General features: G+C 39.1%; 1 protein-coding gene across 2 annotated transcripts in view; it reads right to left on the bottom strand.

Annotated features, from left to right (window-relative positions):
* LOC111867468 (piwi-like protein Ago3) overlaps positions 1-22,731 on the bottom strand; it is a 27,857-nt gene extending 5,126 nt beyond the window's left edge. The window contains exons 1-14 of one of the 2 annotated variants that reach the window (XM_023857365.2): positions 22,627-22,731; positions 21,193-21,323; positions 19,651-19,862; positions 19,372-19,509; positions 18,901-19,099; positions 16,703-16,902; positions 16,009-16,122; positions 15,770-15,935; positions 15,204-15,308; positions 12,461-12,626; positions 11,143-11,324; positions 4,155-4,439; positions 2,154-2,270; positions 1,338-1,532 (exon numbers count right to left, since the gene is read on the bottom strand). In XM_023857365.2, the coding sequence (XP_023713133.1) occupies positions 1,338-1,532; positions 2,154-2,270; positions 4,155-4,439; positions 11,143-11,324; positions 12,461-12,626; positions 15,204-15,308; positions 15,770-15,935; positions 16,009-16,122; positions 16,703-16,902; positions 18,901-19,099; positions 19,372-19,509; positions 19,651-19,862; positions 21,193-21,291 (2,178 nt within the window). In that variant the 5' untranslated portion in view covers positions 21,292-21,323; positions 22,627-22,731. Of the gene's footprint in view, positions 1-1,337; positions 1,533-2,153; positions 2,271-4,154; positions 4,440-11,142; positions 11,325-12,460; positions 12,627-15,203; positions 15,309-15,769; positions 15,936-16,008; positions 16,123-16,702; positions 16,903-18,900; positions 19,100-19,371; positions 19,510-19,650; positions 19,863-21,192; positions 21,324-22,061; positions 22,178-22,626 lie in introns of those variants that run through there. The other variant, XM_023857364.2, reaches the window with a different exon arrangement.
* Between the last annotated feature and the right edge of the window lie 3,681 nt (positions 22,732-26,412).

The raw sequence follows: 26,412 nt of genomic DNA, 5'->3' as shown, positions 1-26,412 counted from the left end.
TCTTCTGGGATTTGGCACCGTGTATATGTGGTGGCGACTGACGTTTCGGAGGAACGTATCGCCTCCATCTTCAGGGTAGAAGAAAAATATAAGAAATCCGCAAGCAAAGAGACCGTGAGAACCAGTAAAAGCAGTCTGCAGTTTCACAGTTACTTCGCTTGCGGATTTCTTATATTTTTTTTTCTACCCCGAAGATGGAGGCGATACATTCCTCCGAAACATTGGTTAACACCACATATACACGGTGCCAAATCCCAGAAGACTGCTTTCTTCAAAATACATATATCTTAAACTTTACTGTTCAGAAAATTCAGGGATTCTAATTACCAATCAGTACTGTGAGTTCTGATGGGATAATGGTATTTGTGTCAAAAAAAGCAACATTAGGTATGTTGGACTCCAAACACATGAATTGTAACAGTGCACTGCATCACCCATAAAGGTCAGTAACACTTCAATTTTGTAAAATAAGCATTTTTGAGACAGCCATTAAAGTTGGACTTCAGTCTCATGTAGAGTAGTGTTACATCAGTACAAAAGAAAATTAAGTTCTCCAAGAGCTCTGACAAACAGGAATATCAAATTTCACTTATATCCTTCCTGTAGTTTTTGAGATGAAACCGTGGACACAACTCCCCATTACGCATTCACTGTACGCACTTGGATGCGTCCAGAACACATAAAGACCAAACTTTTCAAGCAATGTAAGTTCCTGCTATATCATGAAGCCAGAATTCAGAATGTAGACACACAACCACAACCACTGAACATTCCATGGGGTCGTAATGCATTTCAAACAGTATACTGCAGCTTAATGTGTGCTACCCCAGTCTCACCATCTCTCCAGGGAATTTTTGCTGCTGGAGAGCAGTGCGTTTAGCTTTCCTTTCATGTTTCAAAGGACAAATCTGACAAACACGTGCTCTCAAGTTATGGCTCACAAGTACACGACGGCAATGGAAAGAAGTGCCACAGATGGTAGGGATGTTTTCACTTGATGTTTCCCACTCTTTGCCTAGTGTTCTATTTGAACTGAGCTCCCCCACCCCATGCTTTAAGTAAACAGCAAGAAGGCATCTCACTAGCGAAGATCATCATGCGGCTATCATTACCAAAATTCCTGTGCACAGAATGGTCAGGAAACTGAAGGTGAATATAAGGAAGTACACTAAGGGGGGGAACACTTCAAGGCAGATGTAGAAAAAGCAGAGGCATGGGACTTCTTTCCATGGCCTGAGTGTAGAGCTCAGTATCACATGAGAGCGCTTTGTCTACAGAACTGAATGAGCCACAATAATGACAGTGTGGAAGGTACATATAATATGCTGAAGCCTCACATCATAATAAAACTTCAGGGAGGAGATAAGGCAGGTCTTCAACCCATCGACCAGCTCCTGACCAGGGCCTTGGAAGCAGACTTTACTAAACCATCGTGTCAAGGTCTGGTTGAGTGACGCCACAAAGCCAGCAACACTGGCCCCTCTCTTGGAAGAGTCATGGTAGGCATCAATACCGCACACCATGCAGTTGTTCTGCAATGAAACACACATGAAAACAGCAGCAATGTCACCCTTTACAGTCACAAAAGGTTCTGCAGTGAAACAAACTCAATCATGCACAATGTTAATCTGAATAAACTGCTTTTGAGAAACCTGTGAGTTCAGTTGTCATTGGAAACTTTAAATCTTACAACACACATGCAGGATCTGAGGTTCTCATGGCGAGTTAAAAAAAATAGATAAATAAAATTGTAAAGGTAAATTGTAAAGCTATCCCTGTAACAGGCCATGGAGGCCCATAGAGTTGTGAGATGGCCCACACTATCTACACATTTGGCTCAGAGATGACGGTAAGGTCGGCAGCCTTACGCACCAGCTGCCTCTTACCTCAGTCTACTAACTTTCTACAAAACTATATGGCATTGTATCATATGACAGTAATCTTCTTGCCAACCCAGTTCTATGAATGACACTGTTACACTGGCTGATCAAGAGGGAAACTAATATACATAAGTTGCATCTTTCAGTGTAACAATGCTTAGGCTTTTAGAACCATCACTGGCCTTGGACTGAATGTGCAAAATGGAATCCAAAAGCCTCAGCTACAGCAGATGCCATATTCATAGTGTCACAAAGTTGTGTACAGTTTCTTACCATAGGAATCTTGACTGCCCACAGGGTCCCTCCAAGCTTACAATTCATCTGCAAGGCTATCTTCTGAACCACAGACCGCAGTCTGTCAGGTTTGGACAGAGTCCGAGAGTTGATCACCTGTGGACAAAGTTCCATGACCGTGAGCCTGAGGCACAGATGTACAAGTGCACTGCCACTGGCAACACAAAAGTAATGTCCTAACACAATTCACTCTTTACTGAAGACTATCCCTTGCACTAACCATCTGAAGTCTGGCACAGTGCAGCTGCACAAGACTGAAACTTTTACACATTCTGGATATGAGTTTTAGCTGCAAAACACAATATACATTATGTAAGATGTGAAGCTTAGGCCGCACCATAGCCCAAGAGGTTAGTCACTGCCTTCCCACTGTGGCAGCCTGGGTTTGATCCTGGGTCTGGTCAAGTGGGATATGTGGTGGGCAAAGTGGCACTGGGGCAGGTTTTCTCCAAGTACTTCGGTTTCCCCTGCTAATCTTCATTCCACCAATTGCTCCACAGTCACCCTCACCTATCATCTGGGGCTGGTACAATAGGCCAGATGTGGCCGCAGTACAAGGGACTTAGTCCCACCCCACAAGCAATTAAAAAAAAAAAAGTTGTGAAGCTTTCATGGCAGTTAAAAGTCAAAATCTTCTCTGGCTATCAGAAGCGTCAGTTGGTTTAAGATGAATTTTCCCCCACCTGACACAGCTTAGAGCCAAAGATGATTTTATCAAACATACATTACCTCCAATTTTATGGGTATGAACATGTACAAAGAATGACACCTGAATCCTTATCATGGCAAGCTTGCTATCATATGATTTACACTGACCAAATAAAAGGTGGAAGGAACAGTTCAATTATCACTGGATAAGGATTTTGGCACAACTCTTGTTATCAAAGAAGTAACAGGGTGAGGAGTACCATCTTCTGGGATGTAACAGCAAGCAGTGCAACAGAAATGATTTTTACCAGATCAGATTACATCTCATCTCATATGATAGAGCTCTTCACAGTCACCACTGTGAGAACCTCAAACCCAATAAAGAAAAACAGTAATTTGTTGAAAGAAAAAAAAAAGGTTCAAGGAAGAATAACATAATAACGATGTACACATTTTGGATTAACGGTTTTATGGCACAAAATAATTTTGTACATTTCCTTCACGTTGGATTCATATGCACATCAACAGACTCTTCTCAGATAGATCTATTGAGTTATAGGATTACAAATTTGCCCACGCAGTATTTTCATGTTTCAGAACGGCTCAATCAGCCAGATTTCTTGACACAAACCAAACTTTTTGGCGTGAATCTAGGATATGTTGGATCTAATAGGCCAATAATTTTCTTCAAAGTTGCATGGTAGTTCTGATAGGTTTGGGGTAAGTATGTATGATAGTTCTTGTGTTATAATCTTTTCAGGATCAACCATGAACATACCTGGCATTAGCAATCACCACACAAAAATTATTGTGCTTACTTGTGTAACTGCCACTACCTTCTGGATAATTCTTTTACATTGAAATGAGGATAGGGCAACCACATGATTCCAAAATATTTCAAGATACAGTAACTTTACTTTCCTTGTGACCTGGTTCACCACAAACACAATCAGTTAGTATACCAGGATGGTGAAGGTGAGGTATAAGGAAGACCGCAGCATAAGAAGTTCAGACTTAATAGAATGATACTGGTAACGTCAACAGCTATAAAAAAGTTGAACACAAAGTATAAACAAAAGGCTACATTTAGCGCAGAATAAGATCCATACAACTACTCACTGAGTGGGGGAATACAGGTAGAAGGAAGACAGCAAACAGTGTTAATCACCATGTCAAATTAAAGGACAGATTAATATGTGGCATAAAATAAAATCTTGTATTTAACCCCATGCAAACAAAATGGAGTAATTATGCAACGGAGATGTGTGTAGACACTACAATGCAAATTCAATAAAGGACTCAGGAAAATATGACTCTAAAACAAGAGCTAACCTGTGAAGCAATTGGCATTTCGGCGCAGCACAGCTTCTTTACTGCAGCGTACCTGTCGTCTCTGCAAGTAGGGAAGATAATCACCACCACCTGGAGGACTGGATTTATGTTCTCCCGCAACATACGGAGATAGGAGTCAGTACGATCATCATGCAAACGTGCAATGCGGGCATCAGAAACACTGATCCCCATCTGTGGCCCAACTTTCTGCATCATGCCTGCAAACTCGTTAGCAAAACGAGCGTCACGAGGTGCATGGATAATCATCCAAGTCCTCAGATCCACCTGTAACACAAAGCAGTCACTGAAACAAGTAGACTGGCTCACCTACATAAAGTCTGAGTGTATGTGTCCTCAACACTCATAATATATAACAATTTCATTGTTGGTAAAGATAAACACACCACCCAACCACATTTTTCTCACTTGGTGTAATTACGTAATCTACAACATTTTTATTTTGAATCCATTCAAAGAACTCTTTAGGGGCACATGGTGGCACAGTTTGGGGAGGCACTATGTTACAACCCACAAGGTCACGAGCTTGATTCGTGATGTGGTCACTGGATTTTACAATTGACCTAATCCTTCAAGCCATACTATGGCCCTGGGTTGACTCAGCCTCTAACAGAAGTGAGTACCAGGAATCTTCCTGGGGGTAAAGGGCAGCTGGTGCATAGGGCTGACAATCTCACCACCATCTGTGAGCCAAATGTCTAGGAAATGTGGGAGCCTCTATATCTCACAAAACTTTGGGCCTCCATGTACTGTTTTCCCTTCCACAGAATTCTCCTGAAAACTTTATTCATTTGTCAGCCACCATTTTTAACTACAAGACAGAATGCACAAGAGAACACTGGTCTTTGGTAGCACACTCAAGCAAGGTTGCCATTCTGACTATTGAAAGCAGCCCCTGAACTTGCATATGCACATCTGCCACCCAGACTGTCATGAAGCTGGACTGTGCTGCTACCTAGTGATACACATAGAAAACCTATTACGTCCATTACAACTGTTTTACTTCCATTTGTGACCTATTTACTGACTCCGCCTCATATGTCATTTGGTACATTTTCATGGAAGAACATGACAGACTTACATAGAATAATTAAATTTAAGATGGCTTACAAACCTAAAAATATCTTAGTAAAGGTTGAGAATGGTGATCTGCTTGCAGATTCCCACATTTTGAACAGGTGGAAGAACTACTTCTCTCAGCTACTGAATGCACACATAATCAGTAATGTGAGGCAAATAGAAATACACACAGCTGAGCCATTAGTATCTGAGCCCAAGTATTTCTGAGTTTGTAATTGCTACTGAAAAATTGGAAATGTAAAAATCACCTGGTTACTGATCAAATTCTGGCAGAACTGATTCAACCAGGAAGTGAAACATTACACTCTGATATCCACAAACTCATTACTTCTATTCTGAATAAGGGAGACTTGCCTCAACACTGGATGGAATTTATTATTGTACCAATTTACAAGAGAGATATATCTGACTGTGGTAATTATTGAGGCATAGGAGTGTTATCATCTTCAAATAAAATACTGTCCAATAACCTTTTCTCAAGGTTAAGTCCACTCATTCACTCACTCACTCACTCACTCATTCATGGAGCTGAGCCCTTCGTGAGAAGCTGCCAATTGTGCAGTACTCAAGCACTTCCCAGCATTTTATGGAACCCGAAGGTTCATTATCGTGTTCACAAGAGCCCTCCACTGGCCCCTATCCTGAGCCAGATCAATCCAATCCATACCATCCCATAATATCACTAAGATCCATTTTAATACTGACCACCCACCCACATCTTTGTCTTCCCTGTGGTCTCCTTCCTTCCGGCTTTCCCATCAATATCCTATATGCATTCCACCTCCCCAATTCGTGCTACATGTCCTACCCATCTAATCCTTCTTGACTCGATCAATCTAATTATACTTGGAGAAGAGTACAAGTTATCAAGCTCCTTGTTATACAGTTTTCTCCAACCTCCTGTCATTTCATCCCTCTTTGGTCCACCCTATTCTCTACACCCTCAGTCTATGTTCCTCCCCTAAAGTCAGAGACCAGGTTACACACCCATATAAAACCACAGACAAAATTATAGTTTTGTATATTCTAATTTTTATGTTTTTAGACGGCAGACAAGAAAACAAAAGGTTCTGGACTGAATGGTAGCAAGCATTACCCAAGTTCAATATCCTCTTAATTTCCTTCTCAATCAGGTTTTGATTTGTTATAGTCTTTTCCAAATATCTGAACTGTGACACATTTTCAGACCTATCTTTATGTCATGATCTTGCTCTGCATTTTGGTGACGAGACAGCAACATGTACTTAGTTTTCTCTGTATTTACTTCTATATCAACCTCCTTACTATTGTCAATTCAAGTCTGTGTGTTTTTCTTTACAGTATCTATATTATAGCCCAGTAGATTCACATCATCAGCATAGACCAACAGCTGACATGTCCCATTTAATTTCAGTCCCATCTGGTTTTCTTGGACCTTCCTAATGGCATATTCTAAAGCAAAGCTGAAAAGAAGTGGCGATAAAGCATCTCCTTGTCTTACACCATTCTGGATAGGAAATTTATCAGACAAATGTTTACCTATACTGACTTTACCATATGTTTCATTTAAAAACAATTTAATCAGCCTGACTAGTTTCATGGGTATCTCAAACTCTATCAGAATATTGTACAATACTTCCTTAACTGAATCATAGGCTTTCTTGAAGTATATGAATAGCTGATGTACTGTCTCATTGTACTCCCATTTTTTCTCCAGTATCTGATGAATCGGTAGTTGATCTGTTATGTTGAAACCCACACTGATAATCCCCAATAATTTCATCTATGCATGGACTTAACCTTGAGAGAAGAATATTGGATAACATTCTGTATAAAGTTGATAACAGTGATATCCCCGATGATTACTACAGTCAGTTTTATCACGCTTCTTGTGAACTGGTACAATAATAGAATCCTTCCACTGATCAGGCAATTTTTCCTTATGCCAAATAGAAGTAATTAGCTTATGGATCTTAGAACATAATATTTCACCTCCTGCTTGAACAAATTCTGCAGGAATTTGATCACTACCTGGCGATTTATACCTTTTCAATTTTGCAATAGCAATTTCAACCTCAAAATGGCTAGGATCAGGTAGTAGCGGCTTGGCTGTGTGCATTTCTGTCTGCCTAACATCACTGACCCTATGCACATTCAATAACTGAGAGTAGTTCTTGCACCTATTCAAAATGTTGTGGGAAGCTGCAAGCAGATCACCATTCTCATCCTTCACTAAGTTATTGCTACGTTGGTAACCCCTCTTAAAGTCATTTATTCCTCTAATGTTCTTGTTCTTACTGTTCATTGCAAGCTCATCAATTTTGTCTTTCAGATATTCCTTCTTTTTATTCCCAAAATGCCTGCTGGTGTCACATCTTATATTGTTGAGATTATATTTATTTCACTTGGATCCTGCAACCATTGCAATTTAACTTGTTTTCTTTGGTCTAGTAATTTTGAGCATCCTTCACTGAACTATGGTTTATGCTTTTTCAGTTCATAGTATCCCAGACTATCCTTGGCAGAAATTCTTATATTCTAATAGTTTCCCAAGCTCTATTAACAACCACTTCAGTGTCCAAGTTTTCCAAAGCCGCAAACCTATTTGAGATTTCAACACATTACTGCTCTTTACCCTCTATCTCATTTAATTTCTTGAGATTGAACCTCTCCATATGAACATCGTGCGTTGTTTGTTTGCTCACTGCCAGTCTTTCCCTAACCTTTGCCAGCATAAGGTAGTGGTCAGTATCACAATCTGCTGCCCTGAATGATCAGACATCAAGTATACTTAGGTGCCATCTCCTATCTATCAAAATATGGTTGATTTGATTGTGTATCTTCACATCAGGAGGTGTCCAAGTAAATTTATGGATGTTACGATGTGGGAATATTGTACTTTTGACAGTAAGACTTTTTGATGTGGCAAAGTGTACTGCTCTAACTCCATTATCATTACTAATTTCACGCAAACTGTCATTCCCAATCGTTGGTTTGAAAATGTCTTCTCGACCTACTTTGGAAATGAAATCTAAACAAAATTTTCATATGGTACTTCAGGAATTTATCAGTTACGTGTTCTAGTTCTTCATAGAACTTGTCCTCTATATCATCAATTCTATCTTCCTTTGGGGAATTACCATTCAGAATGATCATATCATAACAGTGACCTCTTAGTACGAGTATTATGTATGATATCCTGTCACTAACAAGCTCTACCTTCTTAACTGCTGATAATTCTCTTATGTACGAAAAAACCTGTACCTAATTCATGATTTTCCTTCCCCTTTCCATAGAAAAATGTATATTCGCCTGCTGTTTCAGTACCACCTCTGGCCCATCTCACTTCCTGTACTCCCACTTAATCTAACCTATATTTTGAGGTTTCTTCTGCCACTGCCCTGAGCGAGCCTGGCCTAAACATACTTCTAACATTCCAAGTGCCAAATTTCATATCCATCTTCTTTCGCTTAAGTTGTTTATCCAAGGAATTCATTCAGGTCCGAGGGTTCTTGCAAATTTTTGTAACAAGCTTATTTTTTACAGCGAGTTGTTAGCCCCATGCCCAACCTCCAAGCTGGATGACCACCCCTTGTTGGCTGTCTGTGACTGCTTATTCAATATATTTGCAGCTACCCTCCACACCTGGAGGGCGTCTCCTCCATCTGCAACCTGACGACGTGCCATGCTGTGGTGACAAGGGACCTACCTAACACGGAAGGTTAAGTCCACATGCAGACAAAATTATTGGGTATCATCAGTTGGGATTTTGACGTAACAGATCAACTACTATCTGGGCTCTTTTGCATCTGAGATACTCCAGAAAAAATAGGAGCACAATTAGACATTATTTCAGCCATTCATAGACTTCAAGAACACCTATGATTCATTTTGTAGGGAAGTATTGAAGAACATTCTCAGTGGGTCTGGGGTACCCATGAAACTAGTTTGGTTTATTAAAACCTGTTTAAATGAAAACTACAGTAAAGTCTACATAATAGGTAAAAATTCATCTAATACATTTCCTATTCAAAATGGCCTAAAACAAGATGGTGGTTTAGAAGCATGGCTTTTCAACTTTGCTTTAGAATATGCCATTAGAAAGACCAAGAAAACCAGGTGGGACTGAAAATGAATGGAATACATCAGCTTCAGGTCTATGCTGATGATGTAAATCTACTGGGAGACAACATAAATACCACAGACAAAACACACGAGACACTAACTGATGCTATTAAGGAGGCTGGTCTAGAATTAAAAAGAGATAAGTACATTCTGACATCTCATCCAGGGCAAACTCATAACAAAAAGACAGTTGACAGATCCTTTGTAAATGTGGCAAAGTTAAAATATTTGGGAATGACAGCTACCAATCAAAATTGATTCACAAGGAACTTGAGAGCAGATAAAATTCAGTTATTGGTCGCTACCATTTAGATCAGAATCTTTTGTCTTGTAGTCGGCTCTCTAAAAATGTAAAGATTAAAATACACAAAACTACAGTTTTAGTTGTAGTTTTGTATGGGTATAAAACTTGGTCCCTCACATCAAGGGAAGAACAGAGGTTGACGGTGACTGAGAATATCTAGACCGAAGTGGGATGAAATAATAGAAGGCTGGAGCCAAATGCATAGTGAGGAGCTTCATAAACTGTACTCTTCACCAAATATAATTAGAATGACCAAGTCAAGAAGGAAGAGATAAGCAGGGCACTGGGAGAGGAGGAATGCATGCATGGAGGGAGGAGAAATGCATACACAGGGGTTAATATTAAAATATATCTTAGAGAAACAGGATGGGGTGGTATTGACTTGATTGATATGGTTCAAGGTAGGGACCAGTAGTATGTTATTGTGAACATGGTAATAAACCTCTAGGTTCCATAAAATATTGGTAAATTCTTATGCAGCCGAGTGACTGGCGGCTTTTCAGGAACTCAGCTCCATGAAGTTAGTCAGCACTGAGTATTATAAAACATCATGTTGTAAGAGGAAACTATATTATTTTTTTTATTGCTAGTGGGGTGGGACTAAGTCCCTTGTACTGCGGCCACTTCTGGCCTATTGTACCAGCCTCAGATGATAGGTGAGGGTGATTGTGGAGCAATTGGTGGAATGAAGATTGGCAGGGGAAACCAAAGTACTCGGAGAAAACCTGCCCCAGCGCCACTTTGTCCACCACAAATCCCACTTGACCAGACCCGGGATCGAACCCGGGCCGCCGTGGTGAGAAGCCAGCGATTAACCACTTCAGCCATGGTGCGGCCAAGAAGAAACCATAAATATGAACAACAATATAGTTCATGCATGCATAGGTGCAGTGGTACACGGCAGCAAGTTGGCCGAAACAGTAACACTTCTGGCTTGTATTTGGAAAGTACCAGCTTCAAATCTTGATTGGAACACCAAATATTCTAACTTTTTGTGGTCTTTCTCAGTCCCTCCAGGAAAATGCTGGGATAGTATCTCAATCAGAACATTAACACTTCCTTCCACATTCTTTCCAATTCATTATTCACTAATGAGCTGATGGTATACAGTCTGAGATAATGACAGCATAATTAAATAAACAATACAAAGTATATGACTTGGTGTGCTATAAGATACTAAACTCTGTTTTAGCCTGCAACTTCTGATAAGGTTCAGAAACATTATGCTGACTAATGTTCATTCCTATATAGAACAATGGAACATTTGGTTACCATTCAAGTTTTGTTTCTGTCTTCCAGGAACTTGTAAGGAAACCATCCATGAAAACAGACAATACAGATTTCCCTACCGGCAGTGCTAGCATAAATAATTTCCTTATCTGAAAGCTGACAGAACCCACTTTCAAAACAATTACTACAGGCCAATTTAATTACAATATAAGTGTGATGCCAGCTAAGAACAAGAAGGGTAATACAACTCACTGCAGTCAGAACTTTGTTATGAGACATGGCTCCTCCCCAATCTGCATGTAACGTGACCTTCTGGACTGTGTTATTACCGAAGATGACCACCTCAGGATCGAGAACCCGAGCCATGAGATCCAATGTGCTTGAATCCATCTTGAGACCCCAGCCAGCCAACAAGTCTTGAGCCTTTTTATTTTCTGTAAACAGTGTGTAAACCAGTTAGGCATCGCTCGAGATACCGATATGCACCTCCATTTCACAGCAAAATTCATGTTCCTGGCCTCCCTCCCCTAACGTCACAGAGGTCTGCTCACTGCTATGGGTTAAGTTTTACACTTCCTGCCTGAAAGAACAGATGGATGGAAAACAGTGCATCTAATGCCCATCTGTACTCATTTCAGTCTTTCTACGAAATGATCCACATAAATGACATGTTCACTGACAGGACTACCATTCACCATGTTCACTGTGTCACCAGTTTTGCTCCTGCATAACATGTTAGATTACAAACACAGTGATCCATATGACTGTGAATATAGTACCATGCTTTTGTAATTGTAATGGCAGGATGATGTTTCTAAGAAGGATGCAAAGGAGAACTAGAGGAGAGAATCAGAAATTGGGGGGGGGGGAGATTGGACAGAATTTGAACATAAATTGATTAAAGTTCAGGGAAATTTACTACTAACTGGGCCATGCTACACTGACCTTCACACATCAGCTGGAATCCAATCAAACACTTATTTAAAAAAAAAAAATTCCCTGAGAAATCCAAACACACAAAACAAAGAATTCAGAAAAGATATCACATTCATTTTACACACAAAAAAAAATTACAGAACACAAAGTATGTGTTTCAAGAGCAGTTTCAATTATTTTTCAATAAAGACTGTAAAAGAAAGGAGCACCTGAGATAAATACTGAAGCAAAATGTATAAAATGATGGGGGTGAGAGAGGGGGGGGGGAGTTAAACATGCAAACTCAGAAACAGGGTCAATGGACTAAATTAATGTAGTGCTAGTCGAGATGTTTGCTCATTTTACATGCTTTAAGAACTATCACGCCAAACAGAATTACTAAGGTACTTTAAATTCACTTCTTTATAGTCTTCAGACATTACTAACTGCCTAAACAATCTGAAAGGAATTTGATTAAAATGGCAAAAGTCCAAACACACAGTTCTTATTAATTCCCATCTGTCCAAAGATAATCCAAATTGAAATCCTTATGCGCTGAGAAGCTTATGAGATCTATTTACTCAAACATTCTGGCTGTGCTGTCCACAAGGATCGCTCTGAGCTTGGACCTCAGCCACTAGATATGCCCTCATACCTTCAATATTACTGATAAACTTTTTAAGTGCAGCTTGGCGCTGGTTGGGAGTGATTCTCGTATACATGGCAATGTTCTTCATGACACGGAAGTCGTTCTTCATCTCATCTGTCAACCCTGTAAGATAGCAGAGTTCTGGGACCAAACACACCATTTGCTCCACCTCCTGCAACCAAACAGACAGCTGTCTCATCTTGTAGCCCAAGAGCCTCAGTAACATTACATTATGTTCTGGAACTTTTCCAACTTTGATGAAGATTGCAAAAGTTCAGCCTATTCACAAAAAAAGGTGGGAAACAGGAAATTTTCAATTATAGACCAATTTCAATTTTGTCAGTTTTCTCCCAAATTCTTGAAATACATAAAAGAATACTGACTTTCTTAAACAAACACAACATGATATCTGAGGCTCAAATGGCTTCAGACAGAAGAAATCTAGCACTACAACAACACAAACCTTAACAGAGATATCCAGAAAGCATCAGATAATAAGCTGTTAGCTACAGGCATATTTTTAGATTTAACTAAGGCCTTTGGTGTAATAAATCATAAACTACTGCTTGCCAAATTGGAGCTGTATCATCATAGAGGGAAAATACACTTTTGGATGATTTCATATCTTACTGCTAGAACTCAGTTTGTAGAAGTACAGCATTTAGATGAAAAGACCGCAAACATAAAGCCGTTTGTTTCATCATGTAAAGAAATAAAATATGGTGTACCTCAGGGTTGTTTTGGGACCTCTTTTGTTCTTGTTGTTTATAAACAATTTTCCCCAAGCAGTTCAAGAAGCTAAGGTGGTGTTTCTCGCGGATGACACAAATATACTACTCGTAGAGAAAAACCTCCCATTATTAAAAGAAAAATCAGCAAAAGTCATGAAACAATTAGAAAACTGGTAAAGTAAAGTAAAGCTATCCCTGTACCAGGCTGTGAAGGCCCATAGGGTTGTGAGATGTTGAGGGTCCCACATTATCCAGACAGTTGGCTCAAAGATGGCAGTAAGGTTGTCAGCCTTACGTGCCGGCCGCACTTTACTCCCCATGAAAATTATTTAATTCCTGGTACTCATTTCTGTTAGAGGCTGAGTGAACCCCAGGGCCATAGTGCGGCCGGAAGGATTAGGTCAACTGAAAAAAATCCAATGTCCTCATCAGTATTTGAACCCGCGACCTTCCTAACAAAATAATCTTATAATAAAGGCTGAAAAGACTAAAGCAATACTGTTTCAGGGAAGAGGATCTAGTTTAACTCATGGACCCATTCTGTATCTAAAAAATATCAAATTTAAAATTCTTAGGTATTTATATCACAGATAACTCAAGCTGTGCCACTCATCTAAATCATCTCTGCCATAAATTAAACATAGTCCTTTATTTGATTAAAGCCATACAAGACTCACTAAGTTTACCAGTACTAAGAAGTGTTTATTTTAATAAATTTGAATCTATACTAAAATCTGGTATGATTTTTTTGGGGGGGAGTAAATAACAGTAATCCAGTCTTTAAAAAAAGTCTAGGCTCATTAAAGGAGTGAAAAACAGGGTGTCCTGTAGAAGTCTCTTTGGGGAATTTAAGATTTTAACAGTAACTTCTTTATATACATATATATATATATATATATATATATGAGAGATCTTATGCTTTTTAAAAAAAGAACAAGATCTACATAACTCATTATGCTGACATTCACAAGTATAACACTAAGGGAAAACATGATGTGCATGTATAAACATGCAACTGTTCATTGCAAAAGAAGTGTAATTAACATGGGAATTAAAATACATAACAGCCATCCCCTTGATTTAAAAAGAATAGAAAATTTTAAAGTTCTTAAAAACAGATTAAAAAGTTATTTATTACAAAACTGCTTTTATTCTCTGCAGGAGTTTTTTAGTAACAATGATGGATGGTAGTTTGGTGGCTCACGCTGGTTCTGATGTGGTGTGGATGTATGTAGATGGTATAGGTGTATGCATTGCTTTATATTGGATTGCTGGGGGATGTCATCCTTGGTTGCTAGCCTCAGCAGGGGGATGATGATCCTAATGATGATTATACTGTTTTTAGTCTTGTGTATCACTTTGTACATTTTTAAGAGTAATTGACTTGTTGTGTTTTAGATTGCTTAACTGACTGGTCCAATTGTACTTGTGTAACAGTTTATGGATGTAAATAAATTATGAATTACAGTGGATGATACAAGTGAAGCTACTCAGACAGCTCTGTCAGGTCTGGAAATAATACTTCATACACGGTCTTCATATGACACATATGCTTCTTGTGCTGATCACTAATCACAACAGTGCAAAATTGATAGTGGTGGCCAAAAGCAATAATTTAGATTAAATTGGTTTTAAAATACTAAAAGAAATGGCATACATACAAATATAATGCAGAATAAGAAGAGATTCCAGTCATATTTGAAACAAAGGTATACAAATATATAGGGAAATCTGTGTGTTGCTCAAACACACCATGCAGATGTAAGCTGAAGATGGAAATGCCTCAGCATTGATCAAAGAGTTTACAACAAACTCAAAAAGGTGAAAATGTTCGCAAGTTAGTTACATATTTGTGTAGAAACAGTTGACCTAATTACTTACATAAAGAAATTATTTTACCAAGTAAATCTTACAAAAAAATGACCAGTTTCTTAATGTAATTTTGCATAATCCCCATTTAGTGAAAGAAAAGCCATTTCTCCAGTGATTCATTATAGTGTGTCATGATCCATACTTACACCCTGCCCTCGAATCTTGCTCTTCATTCGGTTCAGTAGAAGTGGCTGCTCCAAGTCATGGATATCAATGTCATAATGCTTCTTGTAATAACTCTTGAACGAGATCTAAAACACAGACACACACAGGTGGTGAACTTCACACATGCCCAAAATTTTGTTTTTAGCTCAATCAGAAGTGTCTTACTTTAAAAAACAGCCTTAAGTATCAGAATGGGTATTATATGAAATCTGGTGTTCCCACAGCACTAACTACTAAAACAGTAGTCTTCTGGGATGCCACAGTGTAGTTCTGTAGTTTAAGATTACTGTCTCCTGGGATGCAATGCTGTGTAGCCTAGCAGACGCTTGGAGTAACATTCGGGAAACATTCCAACATTACTACACGGCATACTCTTCATTGCCGCTGGAATGAGAAGCTCAAATCCAACATAGTTCAAGAGATGGTCTGAAGGAAAATACTGTCTCCATCTTCAGGGTAAAGGAACTTCTACTGACTACAGTGTTAGAGTCAGGATGGCCATAATCTAAATACTCAACTGTTCAAGCACTTATATCATTATGCTTACCGTTTCACCCGTGTGTGTGGCGAATGTGGAATTGGGTGATTTATTCCAGTCAATATCATCAATTCGATATGTTCTATTATTGTATCGTGTCAAGACCGAGGCTCCAATAATAGTTTTGTGCACCACATGTTGGTAGTTGTTGGGGTTCTGGCACAAGATCTCCTCCCTGCAGAAAGAACGGAACTGTGTGACATGGCTACATGCAGCAATTGGACACCCACATCTTCATTACAACTCACATAAGCTCATGAACGGTCTGGGTCCGCAGCACACGATGTGAACAGTCGCAGCACAGCTGGATGCCATCCTCGTACTCGTCCACTGCGGTCACATAGCCAGGCCACACTTCCAACCTGACAACATAAAGTGCATTAAGGTTCTCACTGCAATGAATATAAGGCAATAAGCTTTTCCACTTGTATAACTTGTTATCAGTGGCACATCTGGGTGAGGAGAGGTCTGAGAAACAATTCATAAAAACTGCACACAACACCCACAGTGTCAACAGACAAACATTGCACACTCCCTCACAGCTGAATTCTCTGTCATTACAGCCCACTATGAGCCTCAAACAATCTTGCGAATGCACAGCTACAGCTTTTCTCAACCGATGGCACTAGATGTAGGTGGCTGGCTGGTATCACATCCTGACCATCCCTCATCACTCTTCAAGACGAATCTGTCGGATGGCACACATGGATGGAACAAACATTTGCAGCAAGGAGAGAATTCGTGTTGTACACTGTAATCAATGGGTCATTTCACACATCATGACATCACAACCGTGCCTACAAGCGCTGTATGAGCCAACCTTGTGAATCAAGGTGATAACGGACCAATATTTGAATGTGTGCTTAAAATGTAAGAATTACTTGCTCCTGTTGCATGTTATATCTGAGAATGGTACAAGTTGATACAATGGGACACACTCACTTGTGCTGTGGGATTGGATGTGCATTTCTAGGGTTGAAGTGCTGTCTGCCAATACGAGCCATGTCCAGCACAATCATTATCTTTCTGAATAACACATTGTACAGGTGAATGCATTCTCTCATTTGCCTTTTTCTCTTGAAAATGATGCTGATGGTGACAGGTGATGCATCCACTGGGTGGGATGACACATATCTTGTTACCTACAACATGTAATAATACCATGACTACTTGGGAGGAGGGGTTGTTGAGACACAGAGTTAAGACTGCTGTCTTCTAAGACCTAACACTGTGTTTCTTGCTATAGTTATGCAGACAGAAGGAACAGGTTGCTCTGAAACACTGGTAAGCATCTATCAAGCTACACAGTGCCACATCCCAGGGACCACAGCCTTAATATTCACTGTTCTAAGAGCCTCAGACCTCATCAGCCATGGAATGTTCCCAGCATCACCAATCACAATGACTTTTCTAACACCTGTTGCTGCAATAAAAAATTTAAATCACAAATTTCCTATATCTACAAGGTGGTTCAAATATGACTGGAACTGATTTTTTTTTAAACCATAATTTCCAACCACTTACTTGCACATGTCAGTCTTCAACGTACTCCACTCTGGAGTCAACACATTTTTCCAACGTTCTGGAAGCTTCCTGATGCCCTTTTCAAAAAAGGCTTGTGCTTGACGGCATATCCATTCCCAAACAGTCTGGATGACGGCGTCATTGTCCACAAACTGCATGCTTTGCAAGTCTGATTTGAGCCTTCTGAACAGGTAGAAATCACTTGGGGCCAAATTGGGACTGTATGGCGGATGTGTCACAAGGTTCCATTTCAATTTCCGGAGGGTTTCCATTGTTGTTTTGGCCGTTTGGGGGAGTGCATTGTCTTGAAGGAAAGCTACCCGCTTTCCACCTGTCTTCTGCTTGGATCGGATCTCTTCCTTCACGTCTGTTGCCAGGAGGTCTGAGTAATAAGCTGCATTGACTGTTCTGGCATTTGCCAGAAAGTCTACATGGATAACCCCCTGCCAGTCCCAGAAGAACGTTTCCATCACTTTTCCTGCCGAACGGCTCCTCCACACACTCTTGGGTTTGGGAGAACTGGTATCCCACCACTTGTGTGATTTCTGCTGGGACTCGGGAATGAAGTAGTGCACCCACGTTTCATCGGTGGTCACTACAGACTTCAAAAATGCATCACCTTCGTCTTCAAACTGCTGTAGGAGACAACTGGAAGCTTGCATGTGCACCATTTTGTTCACGTTCGTCAAAGTGCATGGTACCCACCGTGCATTCACCTTGCGATAGTGCAGGTGGTATTTCACGATGTCTTCTACACTACCAACACTGATGGACAGCATTGCTCCAAGTTCCTTGGTAGTGATGCGCCTATTCTCACATCTGCATTATCAATGTTTGGCTCGGTGACAGAAGTTTGCGGCTGACGATCATGCGGTTCATTCTCCGTGCGCTCTCTGCCCTCTCTGAAGCACTTACACCATTCAAACACATGTGTCCTTAAGAGACACTCTTCCTCATACTGTTGTTGGAGTCTGTGGTGAATTTCATGGGATGGGACATTTTCTCCGAGGAATTTGATCACAATGCGTTGTTCCATGCTCCGCGATATCTTCTGTTCGCTCATCACTCTAGCAACTCCCAGACATGACTGAACAGGTTCTAACCCCAACAGGAGGGAGGGTGCAGGTTGTGGCTTCACTCTCTCAAGGTCGCACAGCTGCTGCGCAGTGCGGCTTGTTTACACACAAATCAGTCCAAGTCATATTTGAACCACCTTGTATTTTCATCAAAAAGAAATACTAGTACTTTATATGGGAAATATCTTCTTCAATAGAATGACAACTTTACAATTAGTGTCCTGTGCAGAAAATTTAATAATTTAACAAGCATATAAGATTCATTATGTCTTAATGGCTTCTTCCACTTCTACACAGAAGGAATATTAAATATTTCACAGTGACAAATGCCCACAAATTAATTTTAGTGTTATAAAATTACTGTAAATAACACTGCAACTAAATTCAGCAAATAAGAACAAACAAACAGAAAGCACAAACAAAAAGTATTCCTTTCTCAATAAATTACAATTAGCAACAATCTCTATAAACACTTCCAACATGCTCCATCATGACAAACATGCTTCTAATTTGGAACTGAGTAAATAAACTACCTCTCACCTCTTGCTGCAGTTGGACTGGCAGATATAAAGTCACTCCATCGAATGTCTTTGTTTCGCCAAGTTCCTTACGATGCTCGTTGAGGAGTTTATTCTGAATCCCCCTAGAATCCAATTCTGGTTCAAAGCGGACTTCATACTCGTACACCCCTTTCCCTGGTTCTACTCTAAGTCTTATATAATTGACAGTGACTGGGATTCTGCAAGCCAATTACAGCAAAATGTCACATTACTGTCACATGTAATCAGAAACATTTTTAAAAATTCAAACACCATTCTGTGTCTGTACACCACTATCCAATGATCAGTAGGAAAACATTTTACTTCACTGAAACTCTGAAAAAAAGCACACACATTATCTGAAATATCATTCATTTGAAGTGATGTCAGTAACGCAGGTCCCATTTTGTATCAGCTCCACCTACAAACCCTTGCATATAGTTATAGGCTGAAGCGAGATTGTGGTACTCACTGCTTGCCACTGCTCCCTGTCTTGTGAACTGGAGGCTTCTCCTGAAGGCTCATCTTGGCCATCTTTACAGCCGCTCGTTCCACAGATTTAGGTGGAGCCTTAGTTGAGGGCACAGGAGAGGGAGGTTTCACGGCAGGTCTGTTTGAAAAAATTTTTGAAGAAAACTTAGGAGCAATTTCAAGTTCTCTTATTTATAATTTTGATTGCAGCCATGTAACGATATTGGCACTATTTCACTGCATGAAAAACAAAAAACAGACATAATACAATACAACTCACACTGATCCACTCCCCACAAAATTCAGGAGTGCACGACCTCGACCGAGATGTCTGGGAAACTCCTCCTCTTTCCCTGCTTCCTGCAGAGGAGGAACTGGCAGTGGCACCTTGTTCTGACTGCGAAGGCTTGCTAGTATGTTTGCCCTGCCGCGTCCACGCCCGCTGGATACTGCGGAAGGAGGTTCAGCCACTATCATGGCTGAAGATTCGGGCTGTTACAAAGACAATGAACTTTAGGGGATGATAGAAACTGAAATCCCATTTAAGGTTTCTTTTGAGATGCACTGGATTTGAACTCTAAGGGGAGGAATGTCTTCAATGGAGGGTGAATCAGGATTACTGAAAATGAATGCTAAATGAGGGAAGGCCTTAAATTAAGGTACATTAAATGGGGGTTCTGCTGTATAAGGGGATACGTCAGTCATATACTGGCACAGATGAAAGAAGACATTTAGAACAAGACAGACAACCACACACACTAAAGCCACACAAAAGTACATACAGAAATGTCTAATGGAAATATGCCAACAATTTTAAGACTTTGGCCTTCTGGTACGTGATGCTGGGTAGTCTGGTAAGCAGGTTCCTCCAAAACATTCATGCCTACATATATGCCAGGTAGAATCACAGATAATGTATACTTTAGTCTGCATGTTTTTGATAGGTGACAAAGACAAATTTTTCTGAATCAAATTCAGGAATTTACATAAATGTTTTTATCTTCCTGAATAAAATTCTGATTTGTCATAGTGCTACATTTTCTCTTATCAGTGGTCATTATATAACAATGTTGTCTTGCACTCTGGTTACAGAGCGTGAACATGCATTTAATCTATTTAAAATGTTAAGAGACATGGATTCCTTGTCACCATAGAATAGCACAGCAAGACTGACCTGCTTCAACTCTGTGCACAGCATTCAACAAAGCTGACTACTTCATATTCATGATTCCACCCAGAACAATATAATAATGTTTCTGAGGGCATGCAGTGACTCAAAGAGTGAGCTCTCACTAAAACCTTAAAGAAGGAACATTACCCCCATCACAAAATCAGAGTTTATTCATATAGTTAAAAAATAAAATATTTTGAATTAAGATCTGAATAACATCCAAAAACTCTAGTTCAATACATACACAACACTTTAAACATCATGACTACTGTAAATACTGGCAGGAGTAAGAAGTAAATTTCATGTCTGTGGGAGTTCTCTATTAGGCTCACAGTAAAAAACAGGAAATTGACAAAAAATTATATTTTGTATATATATTATACTTTACCGATGAATACTAATCCTGGCATACAATAACAGCTGCTGCAATGTTAAGTGGATCCACCACACGAATGAACCTGCCAAATACTTAGCTTAGTAAAACACATAATTCAAATACTGGCTGCGGTTCGAAATAGAATGCCTGTTGGTATAACATAAAGTTAAGAAACTACAAATTCCACTCTCAGACAACAACCTCATTCCTTAAGCAATAAGACTTATGAGACTGGATTTCTGAAAGCAGCCACTTCTTCAAATGTACTTCCTTACCGGACTCTCATCTCCTTGACTGTCATTTTGTACACCAGGTGTCCGCTGGTGAGCAAGGAGGGCCTCTAATATTGCTCCACGACCTCCACGTCCCGCCATAAGTTGACGGTGAGTAGAGCAAGACCTAGACTCTGAAACAGTACCAAGGATCACATCACATCTGCACTGTGACAAATAACACTGCTACGATGATGACAACATGTATCTTGAAAACCATGTGTAGCAGGCCATATGTAGCATATCACTTTAAATGTTTTTTATTAATAAATATTTTGGACAGCTTGTGCACGAATTTCGTTTCAATCTTTATAACGACCTCGCATATAAGGGAACTGTGTTAGCCTTCTTTACATACCAATTCCAGTAGTTTGTTGTCATAAACACACAGAAACATGGCAGGCACATACAATAAGCTCTTTGTTCACCTATGGCCTGACAAATGTGAATTTCATAATACAAAATAATTACTACTTTCGCAGAAACATTTCTGGGTAGCTAGTACGATTTTAACCCCACTAACTTCTGAATAAATATTAACTGTTAGGTTAAGGATAACATGGCAATTGATGGGGCTTTGTGTATTTTATTTATAAGGGAAATAAACCTTTAACTCATTTGCTTCGAGAATCTATCTGAAACATGGTTCTTCCAACAGGGAGCATGTTTTATTCACGATCATCATGATTTCAAGTGGGAAACCTGTTAAGTTTACAATTTGTGTGTCAAAACTGCAATCAGATCCTTACACCATATTACAGACCACTGACGAACTACACAACAAAGTACTGACGCCAAAATGAATTTATCGAATACCTGTTTATCTTTGAATTACTGAAAAAAAAACGGTACAAAGAAAGAGCCGAACAAACCTCAAGTTAAAGCACTTCTTTCTGTTTCGATTTCTTTTTCTTTTCTAGCCGCTTCGCTACCAAAACACCCACAATTACAACTCAAATCATTACTACCATTTCTACGATTTCCACACTACTTCCTTTACTGCCCACATCAATTTACTTCCGGCTGTTCACTCTTATGCTCTTCGTGTTTCTCATCCGTTTCTCGCCTAGTTTTAAAATTTTAGAATAACGTATTGTTGTTTGTGGTTGTTATTTCAAGATAGTGTTACTCGTATTTGCTATATATTGTCTTACTTTTTTTTTTTGTATTTTGTCAATGTACATACTTATTTTTGCCCTGGTTTGGTTATGCATTTCTTTGACAGTTGGAATAGAATGATTATGATCTTTGTTGGTTTTATCACGTACTTCTGATCGCTTCTGATGCCCACAAACACGGAAGCTATTGTAGCACGACCAGCGTTTAAAATGAAATTTTGCTTTGCTAACATAAAATCACGAAATAAATTCGCCAATGCAAATTCCAACTACATATACATATTTTTAAGATTTCTATACTCTGGTAAATGTTACCCACATTCAGAAGGAATGTATTCCCTCCATCTCCAGGGTGTCCTTAACATATCCTGGAAGACAACATAATCTTCAATCACCCCAGTCAGAACCACATATCTCGTAAAACCGCATTCAAGTCGACTGTTTCATGCCATGTCCTTTGGCCTACATGCCCTATATCAGGGGTCTCCAAACTTTTCGAACCGCTGGCCACATTCGGTAATTCAGCACTTTCAACGGGCCAGATAAAATGAGAAATTGATAACTCTAGGTATTTGAGTTTTATTGAAAGCACAGAATTTCATAAACTAAATACAAAGTACGTGAGAATAAATTATCGTATATTAATGACAACAGACAGTAGCAGAAAATGCTCATATTTTCATCACAAATTATAATAAAACAATTAATGTGAATGATGGAACTCTTTTTGCATTCTTAAAATGTGATTAAATTGAGGTTCAAATTTTGAAACGCTAATCACAAGTAGCGACTTTAAATGTTCATCGGATAAATTTACCCTGTATTTTGACTTGATGTACTTCACCTGGGAAAAAGTTTGTTCACACAGATATGTCGTCCCAAAAATGGAGATAAATTTTCAAGCAAATTTCCTTAAATTTGGAAATTGCTCAGAGTTCAGAAATTTATAAAATTCGATCAAATTTCCTTCCTTGTATTTGTCTTTAATATGATAATTTTCCTGAAGTTCAATAATTTCCATTTGAATTTGACTTGGGACATCTGCAGCATCACAGTCAAACGGATTTTGAAACAATCTAATTTCCTGAGCACTGGAATCCAAATCAGCAAATCGCTTCCGAAATTGTTCTTTCAAATCTGAACTGACTAAATTTGCAAACGAGGAAGGAAATTCTGCTTCACCCTTTTTATGCAACTCTGCACGGTATAGCATATGAACAAAGTTACAATTTTTCACTTGGCTTTCCAGAAGTATCAGCTTTGCTCTGAATGCCTTGATAAGTGCAAATAAATCACAGACTAAGTTATTTTCACCCTGCAACTTTAAATTCAAATGGTTCATATGGTTCACCAGATCAGCAAAAATGCTAATTTCTAAAGTCACTCGGTATCTGATAAAAGTGTCTCGTGATGGTTTTTCTCAGTAAGAAATATATATAAATTTCATTACTGAGCTGAAAGAAGCGCGAAAGAACCTTTCCACAGCTAAGCCATCAAACTGCAGTATAATATGTCAGGTCAATATGCTCAGAATCACATTTACCAGTACTCATGGGAAAATTAGTTCAATTGGCGCATTTCTGCACAATTCTTTCGCGGGCCAGATAAAATCACATCGAGGGCCGGATGTGGCCCGTGGGCCATAGTTCGGAGACCCCTGCCCTATATAATGCGAATACATCGGGAATTGTCACTGAGTACACTCTTCATCAATAATAATCTATGATAGTTGTATTATTTGAAGTTGATCATGGTCATAATATTCAAAACCATATTTCTATATATACAGAGTGTCCCAGGAGGAATTTGCCAGACTTCATGTTAAAGTATGCCGATATATTTTGGTGTAAGAAACAATGATGTCATGATTCTTTCTGTCTTCTGGGATATAATGGAATGTAATTTAATGAAAGTGCATCGATGTGTGAGGTACATACCATCTCCATCACAACCACGCAACATACTAGCACGAAGCAGGCAGCTAGCAAAGCTGTAGGAATGTCAAATCTGACATGCTCTAGCTAACTCTCATCTCTAGGAGAAAAGAATCTGGTACTAATCCAAAATACATATTTTCTTTTCAATTTTACATTGAAGATAAAGTATTGTAAATGTGCATTTAAGGATTCTTCTTTATACATTCACAACAAAAGCTGAAAAAATGTTACTTTGGCACATCTTGCCTTATGTAAGGTAAAGTCCCTGTGCTTAACTAACTAAGCACTACACTATGAAGGCATATGGGGGAATGAATGTATAGATCTACATTTTCTTGACCTTAACACTAGCTATAGGTGAGTGGTCGTACTCATGCCCCAGCCACTTTTCCCCTGGGGAAAGAGCTCCTGGTACCCATTGGGTGGACCCCAGAGCCTATCTGGATGACATGGAGAAAATTCTTGACCCTACCAGGGCTTGAACTCTGACCCCTTTGTTGTCAGCCCGTAGCTAGTTGCTATACCAACTACGCTATACTGACTCCTACTCTGTCCTTACATAACAATTCAAAATCCCCTAAATGAATTTTCATTATATCTGATATTTGGGTGTTTCAAAATGGAGACCTGTTGCAATTTTGATTGAAATCAAACAACCATATCAGATACTGTACATGAAGATCTATATGCATCTCAAATGTAACACAAAATACATTCAGGACCAAAATGTTCTGAAAAAGAAGTTAGAGAGCAAAATGAAACACATTTTATGCCTAATACCCCTCTGCCATGACTTAGAGTTTCTGAGCTAATTCTTACAACATAACCATAAGACTGAGATTGATAAAATGTCATATTTGATGTCCTTGCTCATCCCCCTGCCACTTGTTCTGTGCTGTCTGTAAAAAGCATCAAAAGTTAGTCCTTACACCCTGAAGGTGGTGGCATCACATTCCTCTGAAATGGTTAAAAACTAATCTACTAAACACTGCCTCACATCCTAGAGGTCCAGAATGAGCATATTTACCACAAGACAGCCCGAAATTTCACATCAGAATTTAGCATTGAGGCAATGACAAATTGAATACAGCACAATTATTACATTGTATGCATTTTTTTTTTCCATTCAGAACAAGTTCTTGTGGCTAACTAACTACATGGAACAGAGCTCATCTCAAGAAATTAAGAGTTGCTCAGGTTGTCATGAAATTCCAAGAATTTTAGGGAACCTGAAGTTTCATCACTGTCTTCACAAAAGCCTCTCACGTTTTCCTCTCAAAATTCTTGGCTTGCTACATGCTACACCTATCTCATGCATCTTTAACATTCAAACAATATTTAGCCAGTAGCACAAATTAAAAAAAAATCATTATTCATTGTTTCCTAAATATTTGACATCTGCTGCTTTTTCAGAGTTATGAGTTTGTTCTGCACTTTTGTGGCAAGCCGTGCACATGAATTTAGTTTTCTGTTTGTTTACTTCTAAGCCACCCAGCTAACTAATGTCTAACAAAGCTTGTGTTTTTCTCCATGTTTCTGTCCAATACATTAATATGATCAGCATAGACCAGAAGCAACATGTTCCATACGCTATCAGTTGTTCTTGTTTCCCTGGGCTTCCTAAGGCATATTTTGGAGCGAAGTTAAATATCAATTTCAGTCTCCCTGTTTCAGACAAGTCAGGACATAAAATGTATCAGACAAACATTTATTTATAGGATTTTACTACAGGTTTAATTGAAACACATTTTACTTAGCCTAATTAGATTCATGGGTACAAGAAACCCATGAGAATACTGCAAAATACTTACTTCCCAGCTCTCTTCAAATCTGTCCCATTTTTTCTCCAGTATCTGATAAATGCAGAATATCCAATCAGCAGTTGATCTGTTGCACCAATATCCATAATCTCCATAATCTCCATAATGCATCTCTAATTACAGACCAATATCCATATTGACTTCATTCTCAAAAGTCTTTGAAAAAGTTATGTATAATAGACTACTTGAACACTTAAATTCTAACAACATATTAGTCAAAGAGCAATTTGGATTTAGGAAAGACCTAACAACAGAAAAAGCAACCTATGAACTAACTAACGATATTTTAAGTGCTCTCAATGACAGATTAATTGTGGGAGGGATTTTCTGTGATCTAGCAAAAGCTTT

Source organism: Cryptotermes secundus, unplaced genomic scaffold (genome assembly GCF_002891405.2).
Source record: "Cryptotermes secundus unplaced genomic scaffold, Csec_1.0 scaffold843, whole genome shotgun sequence".
Classification (NCBI taxonomy): domain Eukaryota; kingdom Metazoa; phylum Arthropoda; class Insecta; order Blattodea; family Kalotermitidae; genus Cryptotermes; species Cryptotermes secundus.
The sequence above is the reverse complement of the archived record's forward strand: the minus strand, read 5'-3'. Positions and strand labels throughout refer to the sequence as shown.